We start from the raw sequence: 14569 nt of genomic DNA on the forward strand, positions 1-14569 counted from the left end.
GTACAAGGAGTTTGGTGGTCTCAGGGGACCGGTAGGGGCGGATTTTGGAGATGTTGCACAGGTGAAAGTGACAGGACCTGGAAATGTTCTGAATATGGGGGGTAAAGGAGAGAGCAGAATCAAAGGTGACATCAAGACACAGTGCTTGAGGGGAGGGCCAAATATCAGTGTTGTTAACAGTTATGAATTTGGGGGGGAGGGATGATGATGAGTTCTGTTTTATCCAAGACGTAGATGAATAAAGTTTGCTGGATAGACAGATAGACAAATTATGTACCCCTGGCATGAACCTACCTAGGATCAAAAAAACATGATGAATAATTTGTATGTTTCATTTACTTCAATAAAAACCTTTGTACCAAGAAAACATGATGAGGCCAAATATGATGGGGAAAACAGACATGTGTCGGGATGTCGAAGTAGATGACCGGTATATATAAGAAGTAGGAACATAGGGAAAAATAGGGAACAGTGGAAAATTGACACATTGGAATAGTGTGACAATGATATAAATCTACTTGAAAAATAGAGGAAAAGAGGGTAAATTGGGGTAAAGTGTCTGCCAAGCTGGACAATTGGGAGGGCTGTTTTCTGCAGGACAGATTGCAAACATAACAGAGCCAGATCTGAATGAGAGGCAAGACAAGCACAACTCAATGGCCCTGATTTATTAAAGCTCACCAAGGCTGGAGAGGACACACTTTCATCAGTGAAGCTGGGTGATCCAACAAACCTGGAATGGACTTCTGCAAAGTTATTTGCTAGCAAATGTTTTGAATCCTTGGCCAGATCCATTTCAGGTTTTCTGGATCACCAGCCTTGGAGAGCTTAATAAATCAGGCCCAATGTGTTTGTGTCTTGGCCAGGTATTTGCCAAGTTTTTGCCATGGTAACAATCCGCTACTTTACATCTTTACATCTTATATGGAGCAGCTACATTAAGGAAAATTACTATTAGGAGGTATATGTAATCTGCTGATTTCTTAGGTAGTTTGGCCATGTTCAAGTCACTGGACAATTTTCATGAAGCAGGTTCACCTAGGCAACGTTTGAGTGAAACATGGATGAAAATGCCCCTTTGTGTTTAATTATTGTGTTGTGAATATGCCACAGACATTATAGCACCCAACTTGTAGGAGCAAAGCTATAGTATTTATGTTTGGCTGCTTTATTTCAAACTCGGTTGATTTATAAAAGGATTTCAAATTGAATTTGGATAAAATTATGTTTTCTATTCGCAAACTCTATCGTCTATTTGGGATAAACGCTCAAAGTGTTCTCCATAAAATGCAAAACGCAAATTAACTACTGCATGTTACAGTCTTACAAAGGCTGGCTCCAACAATGTTAAATAACATTTTTATTAAATGTAAGAAAAACTGTGTATAAAAATATTTACAAAAAAAATGTGCTATCGCTAAAAAACAACAGACAAAACACAAACAGTACAATAACTGTCTCTGGACCTTGCATGGTGTGGAGGTAAAGTTCGATCTGAGTTTTGTCCACATTGGGAAGGGGTTGTCCTATGTCCCTTCATCTAAAACAATGATATGACATGGGTGGGCCTATGGGCAGGTTTGCAGCTTGACTAGGCTCCACAAATCTGGCTCTATTGATCCATATTTCTTTTAGGGAGATTTGAAAATGATTACTTAATTTCCTGTTTTTCAATAATGAAGAGATTGATAATAAACTTGGTAGGGGTGTCGGGTACTGTTATTCCAAGAGAGGTCATTCATATGTCTGGCCTTCCAGAAAACATAAGCTAGTGGTGTTTGGGTTGATTGAAATGGGTTCGTCAATCACATTACAAATAACTGCTTTGTATGGACATCACCAACAGAATTATGTAGTAGAAGTATAGCTAAAAACTTGTAAACGCATAGCTTAGGGTGTCATCATTTTTTCAAAATATGGCTGCATTGTTGCACCAATATTTAGTGGCATCTATCCCTGGGTAATTCGGCTTTAAATTATGAAAATTCACAGACAATGGTATTTTTATGGTCACAGCTCCTATCAATCCATTGTCCTCCTTCTGTTATTTCCACACAGTTTTCATTTTTCCCTCCATTTGGTTCCTTGGAGTCCCAATTCTTGTACGAAATCTGGTTTCCATTGAGATACACAAAAGAACCTTCTTGTTTTTTGTCATTTATTCCAAGGAAAAATCTTCGGTTCCTTGCCTTGACGACCTGCAGCATGGCAGCAGTCTCAGCACTATTTATAGGAGTTGGCAGCGTTCCTTGTGCCCCTTGACAAATGGCCTGGGCGGTGTCGTAATTGCCTTCTTTGCCATTAGCGACATATACTTTGTTTCCTGATATCACTGCACCACTTTGGAAATAGCATGCTGTTGAACAAAGTAAGGTTATATAAAGATGTTGAATCATATACATACTTTACATGAAGATTATGGAAAGATCTAATCTGCATATTAAAAAAATAGTGGAGCAGGGATGGGTAAAACCCAGTCAGATTTTTATTTCTGTGTCTGCTCTTGTTGCAGATTTATTTACCCTATTGTTAGGTATTCAAGCATTAATGTAATCTATCCAAACCTGATATCTGTTTTGGTTTGGGCATTAGCAGGGTGAATCTGCAATCCACATTTTGCCAATCTTGGGGATTCTCACTAAGAGGACACCTATAACTAAAATATTTTAATATGGAGTTGATGCTTATAGACTGGTTTTACACCTATGCATTGCAGTAAAGTGCAGCTGCATTGTTGCTAGCATATAATGTTATTCATGTTAAATGGTCATATAAAAGTGTAAAATTCGGTTATATCCAATTTACCGTTTTATGCACACATTTACATGTGGTAGGTTGGGAAAAGGACTTTTATGACTTTTATTGTATTTGAATTTTCTAAACACTGACCAGTCGATTATGTGTTAAGATGTAGAAAGTTCTATGCACTTTTTATGGAGGAATTGGGGGTTCTATTAGACTGTTGTGTTGGACACATATTGGCAGTCAACAAGGTTAAAAAGCTGCACTTAAGCTTTATTTGCATTTCACTTTTCCTGAGAAATACTGTTGATTGGAGCAGTGTGCAGGGGGACTATCAGACTTTCATGGTAGTCCTAGATTTTTGCATTGTGTGTTAGAGCAGTGGTCCAGCTCTTCAAAATATTGGCAGCACAGGGTGTTTTAAATTTTCTTGTATGGTACTTTTATGGTACTTATTAAAATACTAAAGTAATGTACTTTGATTATTTCATATGAATAAGGACTGTAAAACCTAATGTTCCTCTCTAGAAGTTCCTAGTTAAATGGAAAAGTGCAGAATGCCTGGTTTTACTTTTTCATATTTCACCTCTCCTTTAACCATTGACTAAAACTGTTAATTCTTTCTAATAGCTGACCTCAATTCCTTTTTTAAATCAACCCCAATTTATCCAAGGAGACTGAACATGAAAACTGAAAATCAGATTTTAGGTTGGAACAGGTACGTTATTTTAATAATTGCAATTAGGATTAGATGTTTGTCTTAACATATCATTAGGCAGCATGGTGTCATTTACCGTATAAAATCCTCACTGTGAGCTAATCACAAACAAAGCAAAAAAAAACATTATGGAGCCCAGACATTCATTAACTTCTTGAACAAGCTGTGCTTTGGTATGAAAAGTTTGTCTTGGCCAATAAAGAGTTACAGGGGTTGCAGAAGAGCTCAGTCTCAGCTGTGTTTAGCAAAAGATTTCTTCTGCAAGTCATGCAAACCGCCCCCCTCCAGCCTCCGTCCTGCACACGAGGGAGCAGGGAAGCCCTGTTCGTATCTAGGAGTCGTCTGTAAGTCGGATGTCCTTAACCCAGGGACTACCTGTTCTATATTTGACAAGCTACACCTTGCAGGAAATTTAGATCTGTATCTGTAAAATACCTACATCTCTTGTTTTATTTTACACAATTCTTTTCTTAATTTTCATTTTTTCTTAGAAATAATGTCAAAAAAAAAAATACAGTTGATTTCACTCACCTTTCTTAAGAGCGGTTAGGCTCCTTTCTATAGCTGCTATTTTGCTTTCCAGATATGTCATTTTAGTGGAAAGGGAAGCATCTGAAAATCATAAATTAATTATTTATTCTTAGTTAAGTAGTTATTAGTAATTATTTGTGCTTTAAAAGTATAAATTTATCTTTGCATGATAGGTAAGCCCTGATGAATGATGCCAGGAACTGTTAAAAAAATTTGATTTTTTTGCTGTAGTGTTTCATCAGTTCTGACTCTTTAACAAAGAGGGGATTAGACAAATGAAAACAGAGGTCATATCCAATATATGATTTGCTGACAATAATAGCTTGTGCATAGCCCAAAATAAATTTTCTTAAGTGTAAACCCTAACAATTGACTTCTTAAATTTGTCCCATTTGAGCAGGAAGTGTGAAACAAATTGGATGCTTAGGTGTCTAATTATGAATGTTTTCACCCAATATTTACTGCACTTTTACACAATTTTAACATTGGAATCAAATTGGAAAGTGTATGCATCACAAACATTTTGGGTAAAAACATTTATAAACAGCCCCCAATGTAAAAATACAGAAAACAAACCTGAAAAAAATGCAGCTGTCACAAGGACTAGTATTCTGTATCATAATAAATGTTTGTTGTTGGGCCTAGATACACTTTAAGGCTGACTTCACACTTATGGATTGTGACGTGTACTGCAACACATATACATGTGTTATGTATGTCTTCAGGTTTAGTTTTTTGAAGAGTTGTGTTGTGCTGTTTGGTTTGTTTAAATAAATATGCTACCTTGATGCAAAATGCACAATAAGATCTGCATGGTAAGACAAATTCAGTGCAAAAATGCAAAAGGGGGTCTAAGGCTAGAGTTAGATCTTTTCTGCCCACAAGCAAATTTATACATGTTATGTTGCATATTGAAGCGCATAGTGTTAAGGCATTCAATTTATAATGAAACCTTACCAATTAAAACTAACCTTTTCCTTTTGGACATTGTGGACCACAATGCACAGGACTTACATTTCCCCTGCTCTTATTATGCATAAGGGGCCCATTCTATTCGTTTTGGCAATAAACAAAGTTATATATTTGAAAATATTTTACCTTAATTCTATTGGAGAATGGCTGAATCAACTTTTACTTATGATTCATACATTTCCTATTTAAATCCTATGTAAAAATGTGTACATCTTGTGTAAAAGCTGGGTGAATCCCCAATGTGCTATACATTGCAATGCATTTTGTTACCATTTTGTTTAATTGGAATGGAATGAAATTGAAAGTGAAAGTCTGTATTTCTTGCAGCACGGTTGGCTCAATGTTTAGCAATCTGGCCTTTACAGCACTAGGTTATAGGTTTGAAACCCGGCCAGGACTCTATATACAAGCCCCTTTGAAGGACAGTTAGTGATATGACTATAGGCTTTTTAAAAAGCTGCGTAATATGACGTTCTGTGTCACAAAAAAGGCATTACCTAAATCCCCCTTGTCTCCTTTTGCACCAGTGGCTCCTTTAGCTCCGGGGGTTCCTGGAGGCCCAATTGCACCTTTTGATCCAGCCAGTCCTGAAGACCCTGCTGCCCCTGCAGGACCTACTGGACCTCTGTCTCCTTTTATACCTTGTGGACCTTTTAAGAAAGCATTTGATTTTTAGATATATTTCGCATTTACATATTAAAAAATATTGAGCAGTTTCACATTTTTCACATACCTGCATCTCCTTTATCTCCTTTGGCACCAGCACTTCCCTTTATCCCCGCAATACCTTGGGATCCTGGGGCACCAGAAGCACCTTTGGCACCTGCAACTCCAGGGGTACCGGAAGCTCCATTGGCACCAGGTGGTCCTCTTTCTCCCTTTAATGCCTGAACGCCTTAGAATAACATTTAAAACACTTTTAATGTCAACTTAATGAAGAGTTGAGTGCCAGTTTTTGCACATCCCATACCATAGCAACATAATGCAATCTACTGGCTTTGTATTATCAGCTAGTATGAGTTTGTTTTTTGGATATACTGGGTTTGGTTATCACTTTCCAAGGTTATTTTCAGTTATATTAGTAAAAGAGATGAAGCTTCTCTTACTTCAACCATCCAATCATGTGCAAGCAAACATCATGTTTATTTACATTTCCTTACACAATATGTAGGTGTATATTATTTTGCAGTGTAGTCATTCACTTTAAATGAAGAGTCCAAAACCCTCAGTCCCATCATTGCCAAATATTCTCAACCTTTATAAAGAGCCCCCAGGCCAGCTGATTTTCTGCTGAGCTGTATCTGATGGAATCTGAGGCTTAGCCAAAAACTGTAATTGTTCAATAAATATTTTATTGTGACCTGAGACATTCCATTGTCAATTCCTGACAACCATCTGAAATATCTGAACAATCCACAAAAAAATTATATAAGCCTTAAAAAATATTTTTTTTAATTTCAATTGTCTGAACAACACTTAAGACCAGGCTGACCTATTTTGGAACCCTAAGGGTCCTAAGCTTTAGTGTGCTAGTAAGAATTCATAGTAGTTTGAAGTGCATCGGTCTAGGTATCAGTACTACTACTGACATTGTGTAAAGGTAAATTTATTACCTGGTTCTCCCTTGGCTCCCTTGGCACCATCTGATCCTTTTGGCCCTGTAATTCCAGGTGTCCCATTCGTACCTGTAGCCCCTTTAGCACCTGAAACTCCAGGAGCCCCTGCTTCACCTTTAGCACCAGTCACTCCAGTACTGCCTTTGAGTCCCTGTGGTCCTGGATACAAAGTAAGGTAAATATTCATGAGGAAACATAATTAGCATTAGAATTAGCTGTCCCTTTATATGCAGTGAAAAAGAAGAAATCTTAGACAGGAAGTTTAGTAGTCACAGGATTACTATTGTGTTGGAGAGACAACTAGTTAAGCAAAGTAATTTAGGTTTCATACGTGGGATATATTTAAGTTTTTCAATGTTTCAATGTTTTTCAATTTAGAGTAAATAAATAGGGTCCCAACTGGGGTAATTATACGCTACCTACCACTGATGAGGCCTTGTAATTCTAATTACAATTCTAATTACATTACATCCCTGAGAGTTAAGAGCAATAACAGTCACAATCAAAAACAATTTATAAGGTAAATTGCTGTACCTGGATCACCTTTGTCCCCTTTAGCACCAGCAGCTCCTTTAACTCCTTGAATTCCAGGTGATCCTGGTGCACCTGTAGCACCCTTTATACCAGCAGCTCCAGGAGTACCTGTTGCTCCTGTGCCTCCTAAAGTTCCTTTTTCCCCTTTTAGACCTTGCAAGCCTGCCAAAAGAAATATATATACAAAGACCAATTAAACACACCAAAGAACACATTCAGTAACTATATTCCATTTACTGTATTTTAACCACCTGGGGTCACCGGGAAACCCCGGAGATCGTCACTGCACTCGCCGGGAAAAGACAGAAGAGGACAGACGTGTCCGGAGGAGCTGCGGGGACAAGGTAAGTATTTTTTTAGAGATCGACGCTGGAACAGAACAGATGATCACAGCGGGACCAGGTAAGTGATAGCATTCAACCACCTGAGAAAGGTTTGGGTTTAACACTTTTTGCAAGTGTTTTAACCCCGAAACAAGGTCGGGTTAAACGGCCGGGTGGTTAAATGTATGTTTTGGGAAAACATATTATTTCCTTACAGCTTAAGAATTCATTTTAAATGTAACTTTTAGCTAGTGCCCCAGGGATCGCAAACAGGAGGATTTTCAGGGAATCCTGTGAATCCCCTGTGAATCCTCCTGTTATAATTTCCTCGATCTTCCGATGGTTTCGCAAAATCTGTAGGCCGAAATTTCGCTGAACAATCGGAAGATCGAGGAAATTTTTGTGAGAATGCCGGAAGAACTCATTGCTAATGAAAGTGCCATAATGCAACTCACAAGCCAATTTGGAGGAGGTAGACATTTTATCTCTAGTTTGTGACCAACAAGAAACCTCTATTTAGTACACCCTTGATGTTCCTCTCTACAAATTGGGACATTGTGACCCTATTACACTGTAATGTTCCACTGTTGTCACCATCAGAAAATTCCCAGTGATTAAAAACATGCAGCAGTTGTTGGAAGTGACCCCATCCATGTATTACACTAATGCACGTTGTGCTTTAGTTCATTCACTTAATGCATATGATTGGATGATTAAAATTCATTTAAAGGGGTGCCAATTGCAAAATAATCCATCTATGCCTTTTAGTTCTGGCACAGTGCACCACAACACACATGCGGGTGAGTTTTGTAGTTTTGGGTGTTGTGCAAGTTGAATAATGCTGCACTACTTTATGATGGCATCAATCATCACCAAAAATACATCTAATAAATTTTGCTCGATGTGTTTGACCTGTACATTGTGGTCACATTGAAAATAACTGCACATTATATCCAATTAAAACTTTTGCTGGTACTATTTTATCTGTTTATTTCTTCTTTTCTCATTCTATGTGTAAAATATATTCTGTACTAAAATGTTAGTTTTTTTAAATCCCATGGAATGACTGAAATCTAAGTTCACTGTTTGAAAATATATATTTTTTCTGCTGTGACCCAATGGATAGATTTATATTCCTGTCCAAATGACACACAAGTAACATGAAATCTTTTTACTGTCTACATGAGAAGCCTACCACTCCATTCTTGTTTGGTGACAACTGAAAATTGTGAATCGTCCATCATTTTTTTCCTCTAGGACATTGTTCACCTTGGTGAGGTTACAGATCCATCTCTAGACTTGGCTTAGATACACAATAAAGCTAGTTTTATGTAGTTTGGAGGGAGTTAGGAACTTACCTGGAACCCCTTTGTCTCCTTTTGCCCCAGAATCTCCTTTAGCTGAGACTCCAGGAGGGCCGATGCTACCTTTAGCACCCGGAGTGCCTGGAGCTCCTGCTATCCCTGGTGTACCATTTGCACCTTTTTCCCCTTTTAATCCTTGAGAGCCTTAAACCAAAAATAAATTAATAGGGGTTGTTAACAATAATAATAATTAAATAAATATCATGGGACATTGTAAAACTTTTTGCAGTTTGGGTTGAGTAAATAATACTAATTTTTACTGAATATTCACATGAGTATGACAATGGGTAGACATGCCCTATCAGTAATTTAGGGAGGAGGCAAACTAGAATTTCAATAAAATTTGATTTTTCAGTGACCTAATTTAGTGTGAGGCTTTCATTTGTTAAACTGATGTAAGGCCAGGATCACAAGCCAAGCACTATTGTTGCTGCAGTGCCTGGACTATTTCTAACAACCATTAGCCCCATTGGGGACACTGCCACCACCTGCTTTCAGACGGTTTTCTTGTACATAGGGGCAGTGGTGCCATTGGCCTGTGACTACGAGATCAACCACCAGCCAGCTGGGATGCTCTGAAATTATTGTAGTGAAAAAATCCATAATAATCCGTAGTCAAGATGGTATCTGTTCCATGGTATACTAAACCACTTTAGAATCCATAAAAGTTCACTAATGGGGCTTAGTCATTTATCAGGATGGTGCAGGGAAAGAAGAATCCTACACAATATTCTATCCAAGATGTGGGAAGAGTATAGGTTGCTTAAAGCAGTAATGGTGCCATAGTGGCTAGGTGGATAGCAATCTTGCCTTGCAGCACTAAGGTCACAGGTTCATATTGGGCAGTCAAGTCAGAAAACTATAGGCATGGAGTAGGCATCTTCCAGGCACTCCAGTTTTTTCCACATCCCAATACTACACTGGTAATTTGGCTAAATTAAATTAATTGGCTTTATCTTACTTGGCATTAGATCATATTAGAAATAATAGACTAAAATATACAAGGAATATATGGTTGTAAGTTTTTCTGAGGTAGTAACATCTAAAAAGTTTATCCTATCTAAATGCAATAATCATAATAATATTTTCCAGGGTCGTAGAAACTCTCCAGTGTGCTAACTAACTGATCACTTCACCATGGAAAGTATGGGAAGTTCATCAGAAAAATCTGGTTCACCAGATTTCCCACTAATTCCGTCCATTCATATTTATAAAGCAGTAAATGATAGGATGATACACTGGAAGGTGTAAAGATAGGAACAGAATATAGTTTAGAAAATTGTAAATCTCATAATTTTAAACTGTTAGGTGGAAATGTCACAAATGGCTCTTCTGATAACTTTTAGAATTAGAGTGTAAGAGAAGTCAGTCTTCAGACAGTGAATAACAAGTGTGTTATTGACAGATCACATACTATTCTGTTATAGGATGATGTTATCTGGAAATACTTGCAATACATTAGCCTTGATTTTTGGAACTACCAAAGTCTCATGTTTTATTAACAAAAAAATATAAAAAAACAATACCTATATGATCAATCATTTCATGATAATTTTTTCTGTGTTAATAAAGAACCAACATATTACCATAATATGTATAATAATAATAATATAGAAATAGATTTGGATTACCTAGGGCCCCTTTGTCTCCCTTTGCTCCAGCAGCACCTGTAGCACCTGGACTTCCAGAGGGTCCTGCTGGACCTGTAGCACCTTTAGCACCTGGAACTCCAACAACTCCTGCTGCTCCTGAAGGTCCAATTGTGCCCTTTTCACCTTTTGGACCTTGTTGGCCTAAAGTTATGGATAGAAAAGTTAAATGGCTACAAAGGTGACACCTTGGACCCTAAATAGAAAAATTTACCTACAAGAAACCTGGACAATAAATCATCTATTAATCATTTGGTCCACTAGTCCTACTGATGTTCTTTTGGGTTTTAAATCTTCTGTATTGTAATATCTTTACATGTTTTATCACAAATATAATTATTTTTAAAATGTAATAAATTTGCATACTGCCGTTGCTAACCTCACCTAAATTGCCAGATATTTAGCTGGCATGTTGATCCAAAAGCTTTAATACCTTCTGAGTGTGACCCAAAAAATATGCAGATCACCATTTCTGGCTTGTAACTAGTCATTAACCAGTGATTCAGGAAGCACAGAACCAGAAACACCCAGACAACTGGCAATCTTGGAAGGAGGTTGTAAGAGGCATTTCTTATATTTCCAACAAAACAAATTTTCAATAAAATTGCCCCACACCTAATTATTTTTAATGGGTCTCAGAACCAAAACAGGGGAAGGGGAAACAGTGGTGTAAGAACATTGGTGTCAAAGGACACAGTTGCAACCTGGCCCCTTCCTCAGAAGGTCTTTAGGTGCCCTGCATTTTACTATTTTTTGATGTTGGGCCCCAGAATGCAAAGCCATTCCCGTCTCTGTTCAAAACCTTCGGTGTAACCATGCCAATATGTCTCTTCATCCGGTTGCTGATTGGCCAGTGCAGCAGGATAAAAGCAAAGATTGGTTGGATTTATGGCTGAAGTCTATTCCCTACCTTTGGAATAAAGGGATCATGGTGGTTGGGAGGGCTGGGAACTCAAGAAGAGATCTTGCATGATTGGTATGAGTAAGCAGTGCACAGAAATAAACAGCTGCTCATGGTCCAGAAAAAGTGCATGATTCAGCATCAACAACCACCCCAAGCTAGGAGAAGGGGGGGAGATAGGGAACTTAACTGTAGCAGTGTAAGGTGCTGGGGGGGGGGGCATCCAAAATTTTAGTAGTTATGCTATTCTTAGGCAGCCTCTTTTTTTTTTTTTTTGGTTTTTGGTTTACAGCAGGCAGGGGCTTTGGCATGTTTCTAATGCATGACATATTGGCAGGCATGGCAGTATATATTTACATACATGAATAAACATTTGCATGTTTTTTCATTTTTCTTTCCAAAATTATTTTTTTTACACACTGCCTTGCCCTGTCTACTTTCTATAAACAAGTTTTACAAGTTTTTACAAGTTTTTTCATTGGGGATATTTTTTTCTGTCTTCAAGATAGAAGAACAAATCTCCAAATAGTGAAAATACTACTTCTGGCATGATCTGCTATTCTGGTGACTGTTATAATATGTGTTAGACCTGTACATACATGCCTACTATGATGTATATGGATATTGAGATATTGCATTTTGTTTTTCATATACAGGGCTCTAATATTAAACTACAATTAACAGCTGAAACAGCTATTGTTGCTGAAGCCATCTGTACACCATTGTGGGGAACAATAGACAACATATGATAGGTTTCCCGCCACACAATAAAGAAGTATTATCTGAACAGTTTTTTATTTCTAATTTTTAAATATTACATAGGGAATAGTGAATCATTTCTATGTATTGATCTATGTAGTCGTATTGCTAATATTATTGCTTTGGAATCTCAATAAAATGTGAGTATAAAATGTATTTCTCAATAAAATTACTTAGCTGTAAATATCAGACTTTAACCATGCATGACAGTTTGTGTTACCTAATTTTCCATCCTCTCCTTTGGCCCCTGGATCTCCTTTCTGACCTTGTGGGCCAACTTTGCCTGGTATACCTGGATTTCCCTTTAATCCTGGGCTTCCCACTTCTCCAGGTGTTCCTAAAAGAAATTGTTATTAGCATTAACCACTTTAACTCTCATTGGTGTTTACATAATATTTTAGAGCAGGGGTGTCAAACTCAGGCCCCCAACGATTTTTTTTTTGGCCCTCAAAGGGATCCTAAATATGAACTGCAGCTGGCATGTCGCTGCATTGAAATAGCACCACTACTACAATTCCCTGTATAAGTTGCGTCTATAGACCAGCGGGCTCTCTGCCTATGCGTGGTCCTGAATTCGACTGTTTTATAGACGCAAGTAATGCCCGGAATTTTAGTAGTGGCACTATTTTAATAAAGAGGAAGTTCCAGCCCAGCGTCTGGCATTTCCAGCACTCCCCCCTCAGCTGTACTTTTCCTTGCTACTCCAAGGCATGGACTTGAATGTTTGGAATTTCATAGAAGAAAATAGTTATTATTATTGTTGGTCTGTGCAAAAAGTTTACCATTGAAAGAGGCATAAGATTTTTTCCTAAAAAATTAAAAAAAAACATTCTCATGCCTCTTTCTCTATAATAGGCATGTCCCAGATTGAATGTGAAGCAAAACTTCTTTGTTTCCATAGAAAAAGTTTTATATCTAAGGAAACATTTCCTCAATTTTTTCAATAAATCTCAAGGTTGGCCCGTGACTTTGTCTAAGTTTTTCATTTTGGCCCTCTTCGAATTTGAGTTTGACACCCCTGTTTTAGAGTCTAAATGCTTTCTTTGGTATGTCTGATTGGAATCATTTTAGACAGAATGCCTGGACCAAGGAATCTGACTTTCTTAGAGTGTTGTACGTGAAGATTTGAAAGGAGATCATAACCCTTCAGTTACCGGTAGATTTTTTTTCTTTTAAAGTAGCAGAGTTGCTTAAAAGTCTGACTTTATTTAACATTGATGCTTTTTGACCTGGGATCTCATTGGTAGCTATAGGTTTCAAAGTGCATCATTATTTAAAATGAAAATGACAGGAAATGGTAATATTTTTTTTTACATCCATAAACAGATGTATATTTTTTACTTTATTACCTGTTTCACCTTTCTGACCAGGTACACCATCTCTCCCATCTCTCCCATCTCTGCCATGTAAACCTTGAACAACCGAGCAGACTACAGGTTTTTCTGAAGTTTGGCATGAAGCTAAGACAAATATCATTGTTAATACTGTCCATGCTGTTATATAGAACCTCATGTCGACAGCAATTTATCTGTAATTAAATCAAAAGTTAATGTCAAAATAAGAAAATAATTCAAATAATGTGAACCTTCTGCAAAAATGGAAAGCCCATTAACACAGTTGGAGTCCCCTCCCCAAATCACCTTCTACTATATAATGAACCTAAAAAGAGAAGAAGTTAGAGCTATATTTACTAATTTATAACTAAATGTGCTTTTTCTGTGTACAAACACATCCCCATGGGGGATTAGCAAAATTCAGTATGTATCACTGAAAAAGAAAACAAACAAATAAAAAAATGTAAATACTAATTGTAAAAATAAACAACAAAAAACAACAAATTGGCAGAAAAATAAAAGGTAAGGGCAAAAGGTAAGGAAAGGGTAATATGAATTTCAATAAATTTTTTTTTGTTTTGTAATGTAAATAAACTGAACCTAAAGAAGATTTACTGAATGGTGTCTGCAGGTAGTAAGAAGCACTTGCTTTTCTGGTGCAATCCTCTATTTAGATTTACATATATATGCATACATATATGCTCCTATGTAGGTTTCTGGATTGTTTTCTGTATTACAGTCTGATGCTTTCCTTTACAATTTGCCTATATAATGCAGTATTATTACAATTTCTACCGTTCATTTAGAGACTTACCTGAGCAGGAGAAGGATGATGTTATAGTTTCCCCTGAACACACAAATGTGTACTGAAACCTCAGATACTTCCATATTTATATACAATGATGATGTCAAATACATAATATATTTCATAGTGAATGCTGACCTTTAATGGGAAATTCTGTTACATAATATCCTGGTAAGAGTGTTTTCTACTAACCTGGTACTTTCTGTTATGTTACAATAATGTTGAAATCTGCACAGGCAGCATTCTTGGAGAAGTTTTAAGCCAAATATAATATGCTAAACAAACAGGAACAGGCGCATCTCTAAAAAATGAAAAAATGTG

At 37.2% G+C, this 14569-nt stretch overlaps 1 protein-coding gene across 1 annotated transcript in view; it reads right to left on the reverse strand.

The window, feature by feature from the left end:
• Positions 1-14367, reverse strand: part of LOC140338857 (uncharacterized) — a 30230-nt gene extending 15863 nt beyond the window's left edge. The window contains exons 1-11 of the mRNA XM_072423178.1: positions 14258-14367; positions 13459-13637; positions 12330-12446; positions 10432-10593; positions 8795-8944; positions 7114-7275; positions 6577-6738; positions 5697-5858; positions 5461-5613; positions 3992-4072; positions 1983-2356 (exon numbers count right to left, since the gene is read on the reverse strand). Of these exons, the coding sequence (XP_072279279.1) occupies positions 1983-2356; positions 3992-4072; positions 5461-5613; positions 5697-5858; positions 6577-6738; positions 7114-7275; positions 8795-8944; positions 10432-10593; positions 12330-12446; positions 13459-13621 (1686 nt within the window). The 5' untranslated portion in view covers positions 13622-13637; positions 14258-14367. The remainder of the gene's footprint in view (positions 1-1982; positions 2357-3991; positions 4073-5460; positions 5614-5696; positions 5859-6576; positions 6739-7113; positions 7276-8794; positions 8945-10431; positions 10594-12329; positions 12447-13458; positions 13638-14257) is intronic.
• Positions 14368-14569: the final 202 nt, after the last annotated feature.

This window comes from Pyxicephalus adspersus, chromosome 10, assembly GCF_032062135.1.
Source record: "Pyxicephalus adspersus chromosome 10, UCB_Pads_2.0, whole genome shotgun sequence".
Taxonomy (NCBI): Eukaryota; Metazoa; Chordata; class Amphibia; order Anura; family Pyxicephalidae; genus Pyxicephalus; species Pyxicephalus adspersus.